The 16,985-nt window shown below is 37.4% G+C and overlaps 1 protein-coding gene across 1 annotated transcript in view; it reads left to right on the forward strand.

Moving 5' to 3' along the window:
- Positions 1-16,601, forward strand: part of NCBP1 (nuclear cap binding protein subunit 1) — a 58,095-nt gene extending 41,494 nt beyond the window's left edge. The window contains exons 17-23 of the mRNA XM_027859006.1: positions 4,855-4,957; positions 6,019-6,112; positions 8,061-8,164; positions 8,458-8,572; positions 12,892-13,011; positions 13,275-13,388; positions 16,023-16,601. Coding sequence (XP_027714807.1) covers positions 4,855-4,957; positions 6,019-6,112; positions 8,061-8,164; positions 8,458-8,572; positions 12,892-13,011; positions 13,275-13,388; positions 16,023-16,160 — 788 coding nt within the window. The 3' untranslated portion in view covers positions 16,161-16,601. The remainder of the gene's footprint in view (positions 1-4,854; positions 4,958-6,018; positions 6,113-8,060; positions 8,165-8,457; positions 8,573-12,891; positions 13,012-13,274; positions 13,389-16,022) is intronic.
- The last annotated feature ends 384 nt before the right edge of the window (positions 16,602-16,985 follow it).

Genomic DNA, 16,985 nt, shown 5'->3' on the forward strand with positions numbered 1-16,985 from the left:
TCCATGGGAGAAGATTGTAGGAGAAGCTGGAGAAAAGAGAAAGATTTGAGCCTGCGGACTTGAGGAAAGGAAATTATATAGAAGGGATTTGAATTAGTAACATAGGTCAGAAATTGAATATGGGAAGGAGAAATGGAGGAAAATTTAGAGAATAATCTCCAGGTTCACATACTAGTGCAGATTCTACTTCCAGAATCCATTCTGTTGAAAGATGCAAGATCAAGGACAATTTAAGAGGCTCAAGCAGGATTGGATAGGAGAAGGGTTCAAAAACAGAAGGTCATTGTAAAGACAGGGTGAGGTAGGGGAATAGTTTGGTGAGTGGGGCAAATTGGTGAAAATAGAAGGTTCGTAGAAGTATAGGGTGGATATATAGTTTGAGACTAAGAAAAGGAAGTCGAATGAGTTTGTCAAGTCATTAAGAGATGATAATTGATTGTAAGAGGCCTCAATGGGTTAAAAAAAAGAGAGAGATCTGAGGTAGAGAAGGGGTGACCTGACTTGTCAGGATGTTGGAGAATGGAAGAATGTTACACAGAAGAGAAAGAGAAGAAAAAGGACAGCTATTCAATTAGAATGTGAAAGGTCATATGAGGTTCTTTCTGATGAGTTAAGTAATCATCCAGTTAAGGGTCATCCAGTAGTAGTTGAGATTTATTGCTCAGGCGTAGTTAGGCAACAATTTTTTGACCTGATAACAACAGTACAAAGGTATAGTGGCTTCTCTGGGGAATGCATCCAAAACATAACAGAGAAACTCCCAAGCTTTATAAAAGCAGGTGATAACTGCTCACTCTTGGTGACTCTTGTGGGCATGAACAATACTGCCAGAAAAAACCTGAAAGGTATTGCCAATGATTATGAAATCTTGGGCAAGAAACTGAAGACAATAGAGGTGTGGGTTGTTTTATTTTTATTGTTGACCACTTAATGCAAGAGGTATAGAAGAGAAAAATTGACTGGGAAAGTGAATAGCTGGAAAAGAAGGTAATGTGTAAAAAAAAAAAAAAAAAAGGATTTAGATTTTGGAATTGTTGCTTAAAATATGAGTAACAGATGTAACAGATTCCTGGACAAAGATGGAGTACAACTGATAAAGGGTGAAAAGAATGTGTTTGCCAAGTGTCTCACAAATGAAATGGAAAGAAATGTAAAAAGGGTTGGGAGATAGCTGTTAAGCTAAGGATTGGAGGAATGATGAAATCTCCTGTTATAGACCATGAAAACTCAGCAGTTCATAGAAGATAAAATTCAAGAAAGGAGCCAGTAATAAAACTTCAGATGTTTATACATAAATGTCTTAAGTTAGGCAACAAGGAGATTAAAGTATTAAGACTGGAAAGGTAGGAAGGAGCCAGGTTTTATAAGGCTTTAAAAGCTAAACAGAATTTTATATGTGATCCTGGTGATAGGGAGTCCCTGAAGTCTGTTGAGTAGGGAGATAACATGATTACAACTGCACTTTAGGAAGATCACTTTGGCAGCTGAGTGGAGGATGGACCGAGTGAGGAGAGCCTTGACACCAGTCAGAATACAGTTATAACTGTCCAGATGTGAGGTGATGAAGGCCTTAACCAGGATGGTGACAGTGTAAGAGGAGAGAAGCGAGTATATATGTTTAGGTAGAATCAGCTGGATTTAGAAACAGATGGGATATGGGGGGCTAAGAGAGACTGAGGATTTAGGGATGACATCTGGGTTTGTGTACTTGGTTCTAGTGTGGTTCTACTACTAGAACATCCTCAGTTGAGAGGATGGTGGTGCCCTCAACAGTAATGGGAAAATTAGGAAGAGGTGAAGGTTTGAAGGGGGAAAGTAATGAGTTCAGTTTCTGACATGTTGACTTTTAAGAGGTCTTAAAGACATTTATTTTTTTTTTATTTTTTTTTTGTTAGGCAATCGGGGTTAAGTGACTTGCTCAAGGTCACACAGCTAGTACGTGTCAAGTGTTTGGTCTGAGGCCGGATTTGAACTCAGGTCCTCTTGACTTCAGGGCCTGTGCTCTATCCACTGCGCCACCTAGCTGCCCCAAACTATTGTGTTTTGTTTTTTTTAAAGGCAATTGGGGTTAAGTGACTTGCCCAGGGTCATACAGCTAGTAAGTGCCAAGTGTTTGGTCTGAGGCCAGATTTGAACTCAGGTCCTCCTGACTTCAGGGCCGGTGCTCTATCTACTGCGCCAACTAGCTGCCCCTCTAAAAGATATTTAGTTCAAGATGTCCAGTAGACAGGTGGAGATTGGAGACTAGAATTAGCTATAAATTCATCTGCATAGAAAAGGTAATTAAGTCTATAGGAGCTGTTGAGACCACTATGTGAAATAGTATACAGTAGAAAGAAAAGAGCCTAGGATGGAGCCTCGGAGGACACCCAAGTTTAGAGAATATGACCTAAATGAAAATCTAGCAAAGGAGACTGAGTGGTCAGCACTAAACTTAGCTACAAAAATGAAGAGATGCAGAACAATAGTTAGCATGGATGGGCTGATCAAGTGAAGGTTTTTTTGTTTTTAGATTGAGAAAAACAGGGATATGTTTGTGGGCAACAAAGAAGCAGCTAGTAAACAATGAAAGAATTAAGATTAGAAAGTGAAAATGTTAGAGGGTCCCTTCTGCTGCAGAAGATGGGTTGAAATGAGATCACATATGCATGTAGGAAGGTTTGCCTTGCCAAGGAGAACCACCTCTACATGTAAGATGCAGTGAAGAAGGAAATGGTAGGGCAAGGCATCTGAGTGACGTGAGATGAGGAGGATGGGAAAACAGGGAGCTTTCAGCAAATGGCCTCAAATTTTTTTTTTTTTTCAGTGAACTATGAGTCTAAGTTTTAGCTGAGAATGATGGAGAAACAGGCATAGGAGGCTAAAAGAGGCATCAAAAGGCTTGGAAAACTGCTGTCATATGTGGGATAGTGAATCGATTAGGGAGGAATAAAAGGATTGCCTTGCTGTGCTGAGAGCCCATTTGATATTATGTACTATAAATTTACAATGAATCCAGTTAATATGGTTTCATGATTATCTCCACCTTTGTTTAGCATCGTGAGAAATGAGGGCAGCAGATGGTGAGATTAATTCAGAGTTGGGACCTGTCAGGGTATGATTAGTAATAAGATAAGGGGCAAGGTTCTTGAAAGTAAAAAATAGTGTAGAGTTGAACGAGTTCACCAAGGCATCACATTGGAGAAAGGAGAATGTAGCCATTGCAAGGGTGATGGCCTGAGAAAAAAACCAAGGGGTAGGACAGGAGTGGGGAACCTGTGGTCTTGAGGCCACCTGTGGCCCTCTAGGTCCTCAATTGTGACCTTTTGACTGAATCCAAACTTCACAGAACAAATCCACTTAATAAAAGGATGTGTTCCGTGAAGTTTGGATTCAGTCCAAGGGCCACACTAGAAGCTGTATGTGGCCTGAGTCTTCAGGTTCCCCACCCCTAAGAAATTAGAGGTCATGGTGAGGATGAAGATAAGAGTTAGGGCAGAGAGAAAGATAGAATGATTAAAGATTATAATCAGAGAATGGAATTTCAGAGTTCTTGAACATGCAATTAGTGCATTTGTGGATGATGGCAAGATCAAGGGTTTGACCATCTCTGGGTGTAGCAGAGTAATAAGGTTATGGGAAGTGATGTTTCCTGTGAGGACCACCTCACAACAGGCAGAAACAAAAGAAAGTACAGCCCAGGGGAGGCAAGAGTTTTCGATTTAAAAGGGTTCTGGTCTGTGAACAGCCTCTAGATCTCTGTAGAAGGTCCTGGAGTTGAAGACAGAAGCCACAGGCCTGAGCAAGGATACATGGCTGGTGCAGGGATGAAGGTATAGGGCATAGACAGGTAAGCTGAATGCAGGGATCCCTGGGAGGTCTCCGAGGTGAAGTCAGAAGTCATAGGCCATTTAGAGGTGGATCCCTGCAAAACAGTGCTTCCTGGGAAGTCCCATAGCAACAAACAGACTAAAGCCGGGCAGGCCTGCTAGATTAGGGCAAAGCAGCACTCATAGGGAAGCCCCAGAGGCAAACTTTTATGGGGGATTTTGGGGAGGACATAGATAAGAGTCACACAAGGTGAATGGGTTGTGATCTGTATTGTTGGAAGGAACTCTTGCATACATGAGATCACAGGTTCATCTAAGTATTTGAATATGTATAGTGTTCTGTATGTGAGTACAAAGAAAAATAAGTTTCACAAATGCAGTTCCAGGCATTGTTGGATAGCACATGTTCTGAAAAATATCTGGTGGTTTTAGTGGACTGACGGCTCAGTATGAATCAGCGGTGGGATGTGATAACCAAAAAGGTAATGCCACCTTGAGCTGCTTTAGGAGCTCCATGAATAAGGAGGTATTAGTGCCACTGAACTCTGACCTTGTCAGGTTTCATCTGTAGTATTGTTTTCAGTTCTGAGCACACAATTTAAGAAGGATTGATTAGCTGGTGAGTGTGGAGAGGACTTCCCCTATCTCCCCCAGGGTGGTGAAAACCTTGAGACCTTAGCTGCAGAGAATCAGTTAGAGGAACTGGGGAGGTTTAGACTTGGGGGAGGGGAGGGGTGGACACCACTTATTCTATTTGACCCAAGAGGGCAGAATCAGGAGCAATGGGCAGTTTAGGCTTTAGTCGGAAAAAACTCCCTAACAATTTGAGTTCTCTAAAAGTTGAATTGCCATGAGAGTTGGTGGTTTCCCCTCCTACGAAGTCTTTAATCAGAGGTTGGATGACTACTTGTAGGATAATGGAGATACCTCTTCTGTATGAATTGGGCTATATTCCCAATGAGATCCAGTCCAACTTTCTAGTTCTGTGATGATTTGAGTCCTTTTAAAAAATATTCTAATTTTCTCATTGTAAAACACTTTTCAGATGAAGGATTCAGTTTTAACCCTTTGAAAATAGAAGTCTTTGTGCAGACTCTGCTTCACCTCGCTTCTAAGTCATTTAGCCACTCTTTCAGTGCTCTTGCAAAGTAAGTTCAAATAGTTTTTCTTGGGGACATATTTCAACCCTTTTTATGTGTTATTGTTGAGTTGGGGACAAAAAGGTCTGGGGTAGTAGAGAAGGGGGACTTAGTAATACCATAGATTACATAGTTCTTGGCATAAAAATTAGTGCTGAGTTGATAAGTTATAAGATTTATTAGTCCATTGTTTCCAATAATATATATGTGTCCTGTCTCTCTCTCTCTTTCTCTTTCATAATTGCTACTTTAATGATATCAGGAGGAAGCAAGGGAGAATTTATGGAACAGTCTCATCTCAGAGAGCCTTGTCACCAGAACATTGGCTGTTAAGCAGTTGAATGTTTTTTTAGCCATTACAGTACATTAAAATTGTCTCTTTAGGCAAATTGGCTACCAGGTGATGATTTATAAAGGCTTAGAGGAGTTTCCATCTGTGTCAGTGGATGGGGCTCCAACACCTAAGAAGTGACAATTTTTTTGAAGTAGAAATGTATACATACTTAGAATACTTAACTAAGTGAAGGAATAGGGAATTAAGGGAAGAAAATTAAACACCTTATGAGAAACTCTTGGAATCATTTCCTACAAGGAAGGTCTTCTGAAGTCTGCTAAAGTAAGCAATAGTCCAAAATAAGTCAGAAAAGCCAGAATTCTCTAATCAACAGAAATTCAGTTCTTCCTCAGTTTCATTTCTAGACTCTTTTCTAGTTTGATAGTCCTTTCAAAAGGCGAAAAGAGTTAATATTCTATATACTAAGTAGCTGTTGCTTCAATAGCTTTTTCATCTAGCTTTATGAACTAAATTTTAGGACTTGAAATAGTCACATTTATCTTCTAATGCATATGTAATTTCAGGAACACAGATGTTTCCATTTTCAGGTGGTCTGTCATATAGCATTACCCCAATAAAGTCCTCTAATATGTCCCTAAGTTACTGAAACAAAAGAAAATTCAACATTTGTTAGGAGCCTCTGTGCTTGTGTTGTACAGAGTAGCTTGAGTAACATTAAAAAATTGCTTAAAGATATTACAGTACTTGCTAATTAGTATTTTTGTTTTACAATAAGGTTTCATGAGGTCTTCAAAACGCTTGCAGAAAGTGATGAGGGAAAGTTGCATGTTCTGAGGGTCATGTTTGAAGTCTGGAGGAATCATCCCCAGGTAAGAGTCTTTTTAAGCATCCTGGAGTTCAAATTGTGACACTTCAGGTTATTCATTCATGCTTGTCATTGTTTTGATCTTTGAACAAAGGTTGAGTTAGTCCCTGGGCCTTCAAAGTAGTCTTACAAGCTAATTTTTTATCTGTATTATTGAAGTAACTCATAGGTTTACTTCAAAGAAGCCAGAAGAATTGGTGTCATCAGGTACCCAAAGGCAACAAAAATGATGGTTTCTGGAGATCACTGGTCGTCTTGTTCTGCAATGTTCCTAATGAGAATGATGATTCAGTTCATTTAATTCAATGTGTATTATATGCAGACTGTGTATGGTGCACAAAATACCAAGATAAAAATGATAAGATTTATGCCCTCAAAGAGCTCACATTTCTTTTGTGGATAAAATATGTACTTCTGTAAACAAATGTTAAGTCTAGACAAAGTTATTTCAGAAAGAAGAGAGCACTGACAACTTGGTGAATGAGGGGAAGCCTGTAAAAGGTATTACGTAATCTGTGCCTTAAAAGAATCTAGGGATTTTCCAAGACACAGGTGAGGAGGGTGGACCACCTGTGTAAAAGCACAAAGGGGAGAACTGGGATTATCTTTAGGGAATAAGTAGCAGATCATCTACACTGAAAAAGGCACAATTTGAAGTAAGACTAGAAATAGAAAGTGAGTTGGGAACTGCTTTGTGAAGGGCATTGAATGACAGGCGGAGGACTTTCTTTTTAAACCTAGAAGCTCAATAGGGGATTAGTGAAGTAGAGTGGTGGCACAATCTGGTATATGTTCTGGGGATGCGGCGGCTGTCTGGAGAATAGATTGGAGGAGGGAGAGCCTGGGAGAAGTAGTCTGAGTGAGAGGCCATGGAGGCCTAAGGTGGAGACTGAGTGCAGAGAAGGGGCAGAGGCAAGTTATGAAGGCGATATAAATTAGAAGGTGGGATTAGGCTTGGGACTGAAAGGTTTGGAGGGAGGGGGAAGAGTCTCATGAGACCTAAAGGTTTCATACCTAGGGGACTAGAAAGATGGGCACGTCCTTCACTGAAACAGGGAAATTCAGAAAAGGAATGGATTAAAAGAAGGAGGATGGGAGAGGAGTTACATTCGTACTTGTGAAGTTTACTGTGTCTACAGGGAGCATCCAATTAGAGATGCCCAAAAGTTAAGAAGCATGTTTTCTGGGTCTTTGTAGAGTAGTGCCATCTTGGCTAACCTTTAGAGATCACTGGATTTAGCAACTGAGAGCAGTTTCCTTGAGTTGTATGTGGGGTTGGAAGACAAATACTAAGGGATTGAGAATAGTTTGAGAAGTGAGGAAATGGAGAGAATGCTTATAGAAGACTTTTTTTTTTTTTTAGAGAATTTGTCTCTAAAAGGAAAAAGATACCTTAGATGACAGCTTGACATGATATGAGGGTTGGGTGAAGTTTTTGTTTTGTTTTTTTTTAAATAGGGGATTATTGGTGCATATTTATAGATGGTGGGAAAAGAATATTTGAATAAGGCAATACTGAAGATGAGATAATGAAGAAGATACTTGCAGTGTATGCGCCAACTTTTGTTGCAGAGGATTAATGAGTAAAGGTTTGTTGAAGAGCTGGAGAAGATCTTCCACACTAAGTCAGAGTGAATACATGGATATTCTGTGTCTTCACTGAGAAAATGGACACAGGCTGGCAAAAAATATGTTAGAAAAGTGATTTGGGATTAGTTTATTAAGGAGAGCACTGGCTTTAAAAAGACTACTCAAAAGCCTCATAGAATACGTATATGTTATTAATAATTCTTTAAGAAGAGAGAAGTTGTTGGGCATTGTAAGCACCAAACCTAAAAAACAAAAACCGACTACATTGTCAAGAAATAAGTGGGAGTTTCTTGGGGACAGTTGGGGTGTAGGAATAATTTATTAATCAGTAACTATGTAACAAACTGATTGTTTTCTTCTAGATGATTGCTGTATTAGTTGATAAGATGATTCGAACACAGATTGTGGACTGTGCCGCAGTAGCAAATTGGATCTTCTCTTCAGAACTCTCTCGTGATTTTACTAGGTAAGCAAAGACTACCTTGTACTTTTTTTTAAAACCAGAATTCTTACTATATTGATTCAGAATTGGTTGGAATTTTTTTCCTATTTACTTTTCTGGGAGATCCAAAAATACACACACACACACACACACACACACACACACACACACACACACACACACACTTTTGCTATTTAGGTCGTTTTGATCGTATTGTATTTAACGTGTATACAATTCTGACCTTTAATTTATTCTTGAATATGCACCCACCCTGGTTTTAAATGTGTAGTTTATACTAATTGCTACTATATTTTTAGGTTGTTTATCTGGGAAATTTTACACTCCACAATTCGAAAGATGAACAAACATGTTGTGAAAATCCAGAAAGAATTGGAGGAAACTAAAGAAAAGCTTGCAAGACAGCACAAACGGGTACATTATTTTTCTATTTTTGGCAAATATCCAAAGCGTTGGATTAATTGAATTATATTAATTACATTAATGTATTAATTACAATTGAATACATTAGTTAATTGAATTACAACAAATAACCCTATCTACTCTAATACTTCATTTAATTTGAGTGGCTCTTACCCCAAGGGGTACAGAATGCCAGAAGGTGGGAATATTCTGTGCCTACATGCAATTTTACCTTGTAGTAGACCACTGAACAGTGGCAGTTTGTTTAGAATAGAGGTTCATAATCTGGGGTCTGTGGACTTTTTTTTTTTTTTTAATACATCAGTACATTGTATCAGCAGAGCTAGAGAACAGATGTTTGTTATTTTCTGTCCGGTTCAGTGAAGTTGGAGATAATCTTACTGCTCTTGAATCCTTCTTAATTATTCCCCTTCTCCCCAACCCCCTTAGGTAGTTATTTTTAGTTCCCCTTTTCCATGTCCTCTTCAGATATCCAGTTATAGGGGTAAGAATGAAGCATAAGTGATAGCCTTGACCAAAGCAATAAACTTACATTGCCTAGATACTGCTTGATGTACATCCTAGCATGCCCTGCCTTCTTAATAAAGCGCTGTAACCCTGTCATAGTTTTTTATCTTTATATTCTAATTATGGCATTCTCTACTCATTCATCCCAGTTGAATTTCATTCTTTTTGTTTCTTATTTCTTACTTACTTATCCTTTGGAGTGAGTCCGTAGCCACTTTAGCCTTACCCCACAGTAACTCACTTACTGATCACAGAATCTTAGAATCTCAGAGTTGAGACAGTCAAGATCATATGGTCTGACCTGCCTCAGAACAGGCATATGATTTTATATTCTTATTTATATTTTTCACTTTGTTATTTTTTAGTTGTATCCAGCTTTGTGACCACATTTGAAGTTTTCTTCGCAAAGATATTTGAATGGTTTGCCATTTCCTTCTCTTACTTGTGGCTTATTTATATACTTTTTCACTTCACCTTTCAGACAAATGACTCTTACTTTTTGCTAGTAATTGGAACAAGCTAATCAAAGAAATACGTGTTAACATAGTTTCTTGTGACTTAGTACCTCAGCATTTAGACCTGGGAGGGATTTACCAGCCAACTTCACACAAGTAGTAAATGGCCACAGCAGACTCAAACCAGGTCTTCTGGTTCCAAATCCAGTGCTCTTTCCATTACAAAACACTGCCAGTTGTAAATGATTTTTGTCTCACAGACAGTATCTGAATTTTTTCCTTTTCATTTTACCTACTTTCTGAAGCAAGTTAGTGAGAAGCAATTATCTTTTCTTTTTCCATAATTACAGTAACTGGCACTTGTACAATGTTTTAGGGATACCATGGGCTCTCTATTATTATTTGCTCCACAAATTATCTCATTGCTCTTATGAATTACTTTACAGATGAGGAAACTGAGAGTCCAGAGAGAAGTGACTTAACCAGAGTCACAGAAGTTCATGGTAGAACCAGGTCTAGAAATAAAAGTGCTTTCTGCCTCACCTTGTCCCTTATTTTTGTTGTTTAACAAGAGGGTTTGAGGATGGTTTTAGCCATTGTTCCTTTCTTTGTTAGTAACTTTTTATCCTGTGTGATTAGAGAGGAGGTACTGACATTCCCACATCTCTTTAAGAACTGTGCAGTGTGTTCCTTCTTCTCCAGATTCACTTGCTCGGGTGTATTCTTAGATCACTCTTCCCAAGTAAAGTCAAGAATCTATTTTAGATAGCCCAGCATTCTTACTGCCAGCATTCTAAGCAGGTTGGAAGGCCCTTAAATTAAACTTTATTCTTTCCCAATAATTGGCTAAAGAAATATTCTCATGAGAACCATCTAGCAAAATGGGTTATGCAGTTATTGAGTTACAAGTATTAGATCTGTACCTTAAACTGCTTAAATTTATTCTATCAATATAGTTCATTTTTCATTATCAGGTGGACTATTTTAGATACAGTGAATAAGTTGGGTTTTTTTTTTTTTTTGGTTTTAGTTTTTTTAAAGGTTTTTTTTCCCACACAACTGCTACTTAGCAGTACCTCTCCCTAGACTCTCTCCCCCCAAAAACCTACCCTCCCTTTTGAAAAAAGAAAAATAGTTAAAATGATACAGTACAATAACCACATCTGGCAGCGTATGAAGCAGTCCATCATCTCTCTGATGATGGGAGGCATGTTTCTTCAGTCTTTTGGAACTAAAATTAAATGTAATAACCAGTCTGAATTCTGATGTCTTCAGTGTCATTTTCATTTAAAATATTGTGATCAATTTACAAATTGTTCTCGTTCTTTTTTTGCTCTTCATCAAATGTTTGCCTATGTTTCTCAGAATTTTTTTTTTACAATGCAGTAACACTCTAGTACTTTCATATTATCTCAGTTTACTCAGCCACTCTGTAATCTAATCAAAAAGGACTCTTTTTTCCAGTTTGTTTTGTTTTGTTGGATTTTTTTGCTACTACAAAAGTTTTTGCTCTTAATGTTTTGGTCCATCTGGGACCCATCCTTTTGTTTTGTCCCATTTGGGGCATATGCCCATTTGGGAGACTAGATGAAAGAATTGACTAGTTAATAACTTTTCTTGAGTAATTCTAAATTGTTTTTCTAGGTTAGACTAATGCATAACTATGACAATGGTGTATTTGTGTGCCTGGCTTCCTATATTCCCTCCAACATTGACTATTTCTGTCCTTTTTATCTTTGAAAATTTACTAGGTGTGAAGTAAAACCTGTTTTAATTTTCATTCTCTTATTAGTTATTTGGAGGGTTTTTTTAAATATGATTGCTTATAATATGCATTTCTTCTTTTTGAAAACTTTGTTCATATTCTTAATGCATTTTATACTGTCTCATCTTCTGCTGTATCTTCTATCCCTTACTTGGTTATGAATTCCCTTCTTCCTATCCCATTGTCATAGTTGTGAAAAATATCTTATGTTCTCTATTTTTTATGATGACTTTATTTTTTAAGTGTGAGACTTTTTAAACCAAGTACCAATAGTAATGAAGATAGGTTATAAAAGCTTCCCCATTAAAAACAAACATGCTCACTTGCACTGCTTTTGTTTTATTTAGTACTGGAAATTCTAACAATTGCATTGACAGAAAAAAAGATGTTAGAGGGATTAACATTGGAAAAGAAAAGGTTAAAGTATTACTTTCATCTCAGCAGAGGTCTAAAGACAACGTAATGTGTATTGTGACTAAAATATAGGAAAACCTATTAGTTCTGAATGGAAACCTTAAAGACTCTTTTTGTAGAGCCATCTTGAAGTACCTACTTAAAATAATCCTACCCATTCTCCATTGTGGAGAATAGGCACTGAATGCCCTATCTGTTTAGAGATTTTTCTAAAACTATTTGTAGTTATAAAAAACTGGAAGATTGCTTCGAATAATAGAATGGTTAAATTGAGGTGAATAACATAATTGGATATTATAATACAATTAATATGTATACAAATAATATGACAGATATGAGGGATATAAATAACTCTAGAAAAGCCTTTATGAAATAGTGCAAAGAAGAACGCAGAACCAGAGAAGAGGACCCACTAACCCTGGCTGTATTGGAGGAAACATGAATAAGAAGGAAATAATGAATCCAGAGAGAAACCAAAGGAGGGACTGGTTTTATTTCTTCCACTGAAATTAATTACATTGTAAATCATTACTAAGTTTAGTTAATTGTACTAATGTTCAAAACTTTAGAATAATTTGGATTTTTTTTAAGTGATCACAATCATTTATTCTCCCTGGTTTTTGTTTTCTAAGCTCAGATAAACCTCCAAACCATATCCACTATTTATTGTCCAATAGAGACACCAACAGGGTTCCCTGCTCTTAGTGAACCTGCGTCTGTGGAGAGCTAGAGGATCTTCCACATTATCTTTTAATATCTCCCATATATCTGGAGTCATGCCAGGTATTCCTTGGGATTTTAACTAGTAGCCATTCAAGAACAATACCCTGAAGGTAAGTTAGTAACTGTCTGACACCCATGTAAATACTTGCATCTCATGTCACTGGGCATTTTAGAAATCAAAGCTAAAAGCCAGTCAGTGTCAGCAGTGTAGTGGCATGTGGGTCTGTGTGTGTGTTTTTAGGAGTACAACTTAAAAACTGTTAGCCATTCTCACAATCACAAATCACAGTCATCAATGTTACGATTCTTAGAATTTGAAATCACGTTCTCTCTGTAATTCATTCAGCAACCTTTGCCCCAGGCAGTAAATTCTGACCTGTCTTGATTGATTTTAATATATTCTACTTCTAACTTGTTTCTTTTGTTTGCTCTTTTGTGATTTTTAGCGTGATGACAGAAGCAGTGACAGGGACGATGGGGCATTAGAGGAGCAAATAGAACGTCTGCAGGAGAAAGTCGAGTCAGCTCAGAGTGAGCAAAAGAATCTTTTCCTTGTCATATTTCAGGTAACTTGATTTTACACTTTTAGAATAGTAAAAAAAAAAAACCTACATTTTTAGATTTATAGTTTTAGCTATCTTTTATTTGAAAGGAAATGCATGTCATATGAAAGCAATAAATGCTCATTAAAGTTGCTACCTTACTTATTTGCCGGAGATCAGGTCATTTGGTCTCTTTTTGGTAAATATTTCTCAAATGCTGGAATTGTCCAAATATCTAATTGATAGGACACAGATGGCTAATGTTCATTTTGTCTCTACCTTTCCAGCGCTTTATCATGATACTGACAGAACACTTGGTACGATGCGAGACTGATGGGACCAATATATTAACACCTTGGTACAAGAACTGTATAGAGAGGCTACAGCAGATCTTCTTGCAGGTTGGTGGATTTGTTGTTATTCCGAACTCTTGTTGCTGTTGTTCAGTTGTGTCTGACTCTGTGACCCCATTTGGGTTATCCTTGGCAAAAATACTGGAGTGGTTTGCATTTGCTTCTATAGCTCATTTGACAAATGAGGAAACTGAAGCAGATAGGGTTAAATGAATTGCCCAGGGTCACACAGCTAGTACGTCTGAGGCTAGATTTGAATTCGAGCCTTCCTGATGCTGGGCCTACTGCTCTATCCAAGTATAGCCTCCTTTAAAAACTTTCCTCTTCTCCTGTTAGCCAAAAAGTGATATGTGACTTTGGAGCCTTCAACTTACCTATATTCTCTCCCTCCCATTTCCCCTTCTTTCTGCCCCTCACCTCATCCCACCAAAAGAACATAACATTAACATATGTAGGTGTCACTGCTGTCCTGTGCTGTAGTAAATGAATGATCTCTGAAAAAACTGAGCCCCAGGGATGTTAAGTGATTTGACCCCCCTTACCTTTTCTTAATTACTTTGTGTATTTAATAGTTTATTTTGTATATATTTATACGTTAGTGTTATTTCCCCTGGTGGAATTTAAACCTCTTAAGAGCAGTGATTTGTTTCATTTTTTCTTTGTGTCCTCATTACAGTAGGTGCATGATAAAAATGCTTGTTGAAAAATAGGTTCAATCTGTCCAAAGAATACATTTTTAAGATTGGTGGCTGTATTTATGTAATTTATAGTGCCTCCTGGATTTACATTAAAGATGTCAAGGAAAGTAAAATTGCATTCTTTTGAGTTGCCTGTCTTTAGTATCCTACCAAAAAGACCCAATTGGTGTTTTTCAGTAGACAGCAATTTAAGGTACTTACTTACCTGTCTTGGATAGAGAGCCAGTCTCAGAACCAGGAGGGTCTGGGTTCAAGTCCTGTCTCTAACACATTCCTTTTGTGGCCTGAGGCAAACTCCAAAACTATAAATTGTAGAGGTTTTGCAGAGGTATTGCCAACCTATATTGGTAGAAAGTTTCCTTACTTAGACATTACTCTATACTAATGAAGTCACAGGTTCAGCCTCTCTCTTCTGTTTACATGTTTCCCAATCAGATATTGGTTCACATATTCAGAGTTTGAGGCAGGGGAAAGACGGGATTTTAGGGGCATCATCGATGTTAGAAACCAAAGCCCAGAGAGGCTAGGACTTTTTTAAGGTCACAAAGAAAACTTCTGGTTCCTAAGATTCCAAGCAAACATTTTTAAAAGATGATCCCTATGCTGATTACAAAGTGGAGGAAATCAGTCAGCAAGCAATTAGTTACCTGTGGCATACCAAGCACTGTGCTAAATTTTGAAGATACAAAAGAAGAGGAAAAAAACTATCCCTGCTTTCAAGAAACTCACGATTTAATGATGAAGAAAACATGTAAACAGCTACGTGCAAACAAGATAAACAGGATAAATTGTAAATAATCCATAGCATTTAGGGGGATTGGGAAGGTCAGATTTTAGGTTGGACTTCAAGTATTAGAGAAAGAGATACCTCGTGTCCTGTACTCAGCCACCTAAATAATAGAATGAAAAGATGAGACTTGTTTATTTTTGAAAGCAGATCTGAATTTCAAGTAAAAAGGAGATAGTGTTATTTTTAACTATACTAAGCTGAAGAATGCCTCCAAGAAAACACCAAATTATGGGAAAGAATGTTTCCTTTCAAAGAGAGGTTTTGCTAACACAGAACTCAAACATCATTCTCCCCACCATTCTGCCAACAGGGTGGGTCCATAAATGAAGGAAAAAACTTATTTAGATGTAGTTTCTGATTTCACAAGTCTTTCATGTTTAGCTAGTGTCCTCCAAAGTTCTTTAGAAAGGTAGACATATACACGGAAAGTCTGATGGCCTCTGGACAGCTTCACTAAGCAGTTGGATATTTGCTTGATGCCTTATTAACTTTAGGGACCTGTGAAAGTAGATATAAATAACACCAAGGTATGGGACTTTGTTCCTGGCATAATCTTGCATCCTTTAAGGCCAGGCTCAAGTCTTAACCTGTTCTGTGAAGCCTTTTTGACTCAGTAGTGTCTCTCCTTCTGAAATTCCATAGCATTTACTCTTCCACTCCTTTGTATTTTCTTATATCATTAACTTTTTAGTTGTTTTTTCATATATGTAGTTTCTCCTAACTGGACTGTAAGCTCTGCATTCAGGGATTGTCCCTTATATGTCTCTCGCTGTCTCCCATAGCAGCAGTGTTATTAGACACATGACAGATCTATAATAAACATGTTAGATTAATGTAGGGGAAATAAAGCTTAGTTGTAACACCTCCCCCTTTCTCATGAACAACTTTAAGAAATTATTGTATGCTTTAGTCAACACCTAGAAAGCCAACTTTAAGCAAACTGATTTCATGTCACAGCAAAGTATTTTCAAAGTTAACATTTAGCCATTTTTCTTCTGTTCTTTCCCTTAGTCAGGTATATTAGAAAGCCTATAGCCCTATTTCCACTCAATAGTAGTAAGTACACATCTTTCTCTACCCAGGTTTTGTATTGAGAGTTCTCACCCCCAACAGTAAGCTGAAAATTTTGGTCCTGAGTTGTTTTTGTGGTAGTTTCCATCCTTCACTTAATTTCTCCTCTTTTTACTTTTATAGCATCATCAGATAATCCAACAGTACATGGTGACCTTGGAAAACCTTCTCTTTACTGCTGAATTGGACCATCATATTTTAGCTGTATTCCAACAGTTCTGTGCTCTGCAGGCCTGCGGATTTTTTCCTCCTTCAAGTTGAGACTTTAACAAAACATATATTTTTAAATATGTCATTTATTTTGGATCATTTGAATGAATGTTGGCTTCCTGATAGCATTTTGTTTACTTCCCTTCTTTCATTTATTAGGGAGGAAAAAGGAAAGGGGAAAAAAGTAAAAATTGATAAGCACCTCTGCTTAAAAAAAACCCAAATGATTTCCTAAATACAATAATGTGAAGAGGACGTCATGTAAATGTGATAGAAATGCAACTTTTTTGTGATCAATTTGATATATCTTCTCTAGTTAAGGCACAAGAAAAGTACTTTCACTTGAGGCATGTCAAACACTAGAAAAAGAGCTCATGAAGTAGAAAAGTTGGATTTCTTTTATTTACCAAGCAGCATAGATTTTCATGGTTCCTGGATAATTTGACAAAATATGGTTGAAAAAATAAAATTGAAATATGTTTTTTAACATTAGTCTGTTGTGTATAATTGACCCTAAAATCTCTACTCATGAAAAATCTTGTGCAACTCCAAAGTAGTTTTCTCACCAAGAAGCCTTTCTGTTGTAACTGAGTCTTGTCAGTTATCATTCATAAAATGCATAGCACTGTACAACAGTACTTAAATGCATGTGTTAAAATTAGGTTGTCATTTTAAGGAAGCTTGCCACATACACAGAATGATTTACTTGTACTTCCTTTATTCATTACGATTTAAATAGTATACAACATGGCAAAGTAATGACTACATAAACATGATCCAAATTATTGTTTTAAGTTTGTTTTCTTGCTAGATATAATTTTAAATGTCATAGAAGACCACTTTCTCAGCACATTCCTTGCCAGTTATATTGCACAG

The sequence above is a fragment of the Vombatus ursinus genome, unplaced genomic scaffold, assembly GCF_900497805.2.
Source record: "Vombatus ursinus unplaced genomic scaffold, bare-nosed wombat genome assembly UNPS02014158.1, whole genome shotgun sequence".
Classification (NCBI taxonomy): Eukaryota; Metazoa; Chordata; class Mammalia; order Diprotodontia; family Vombatidae; genus Vombatus; species Vombatus ursinus.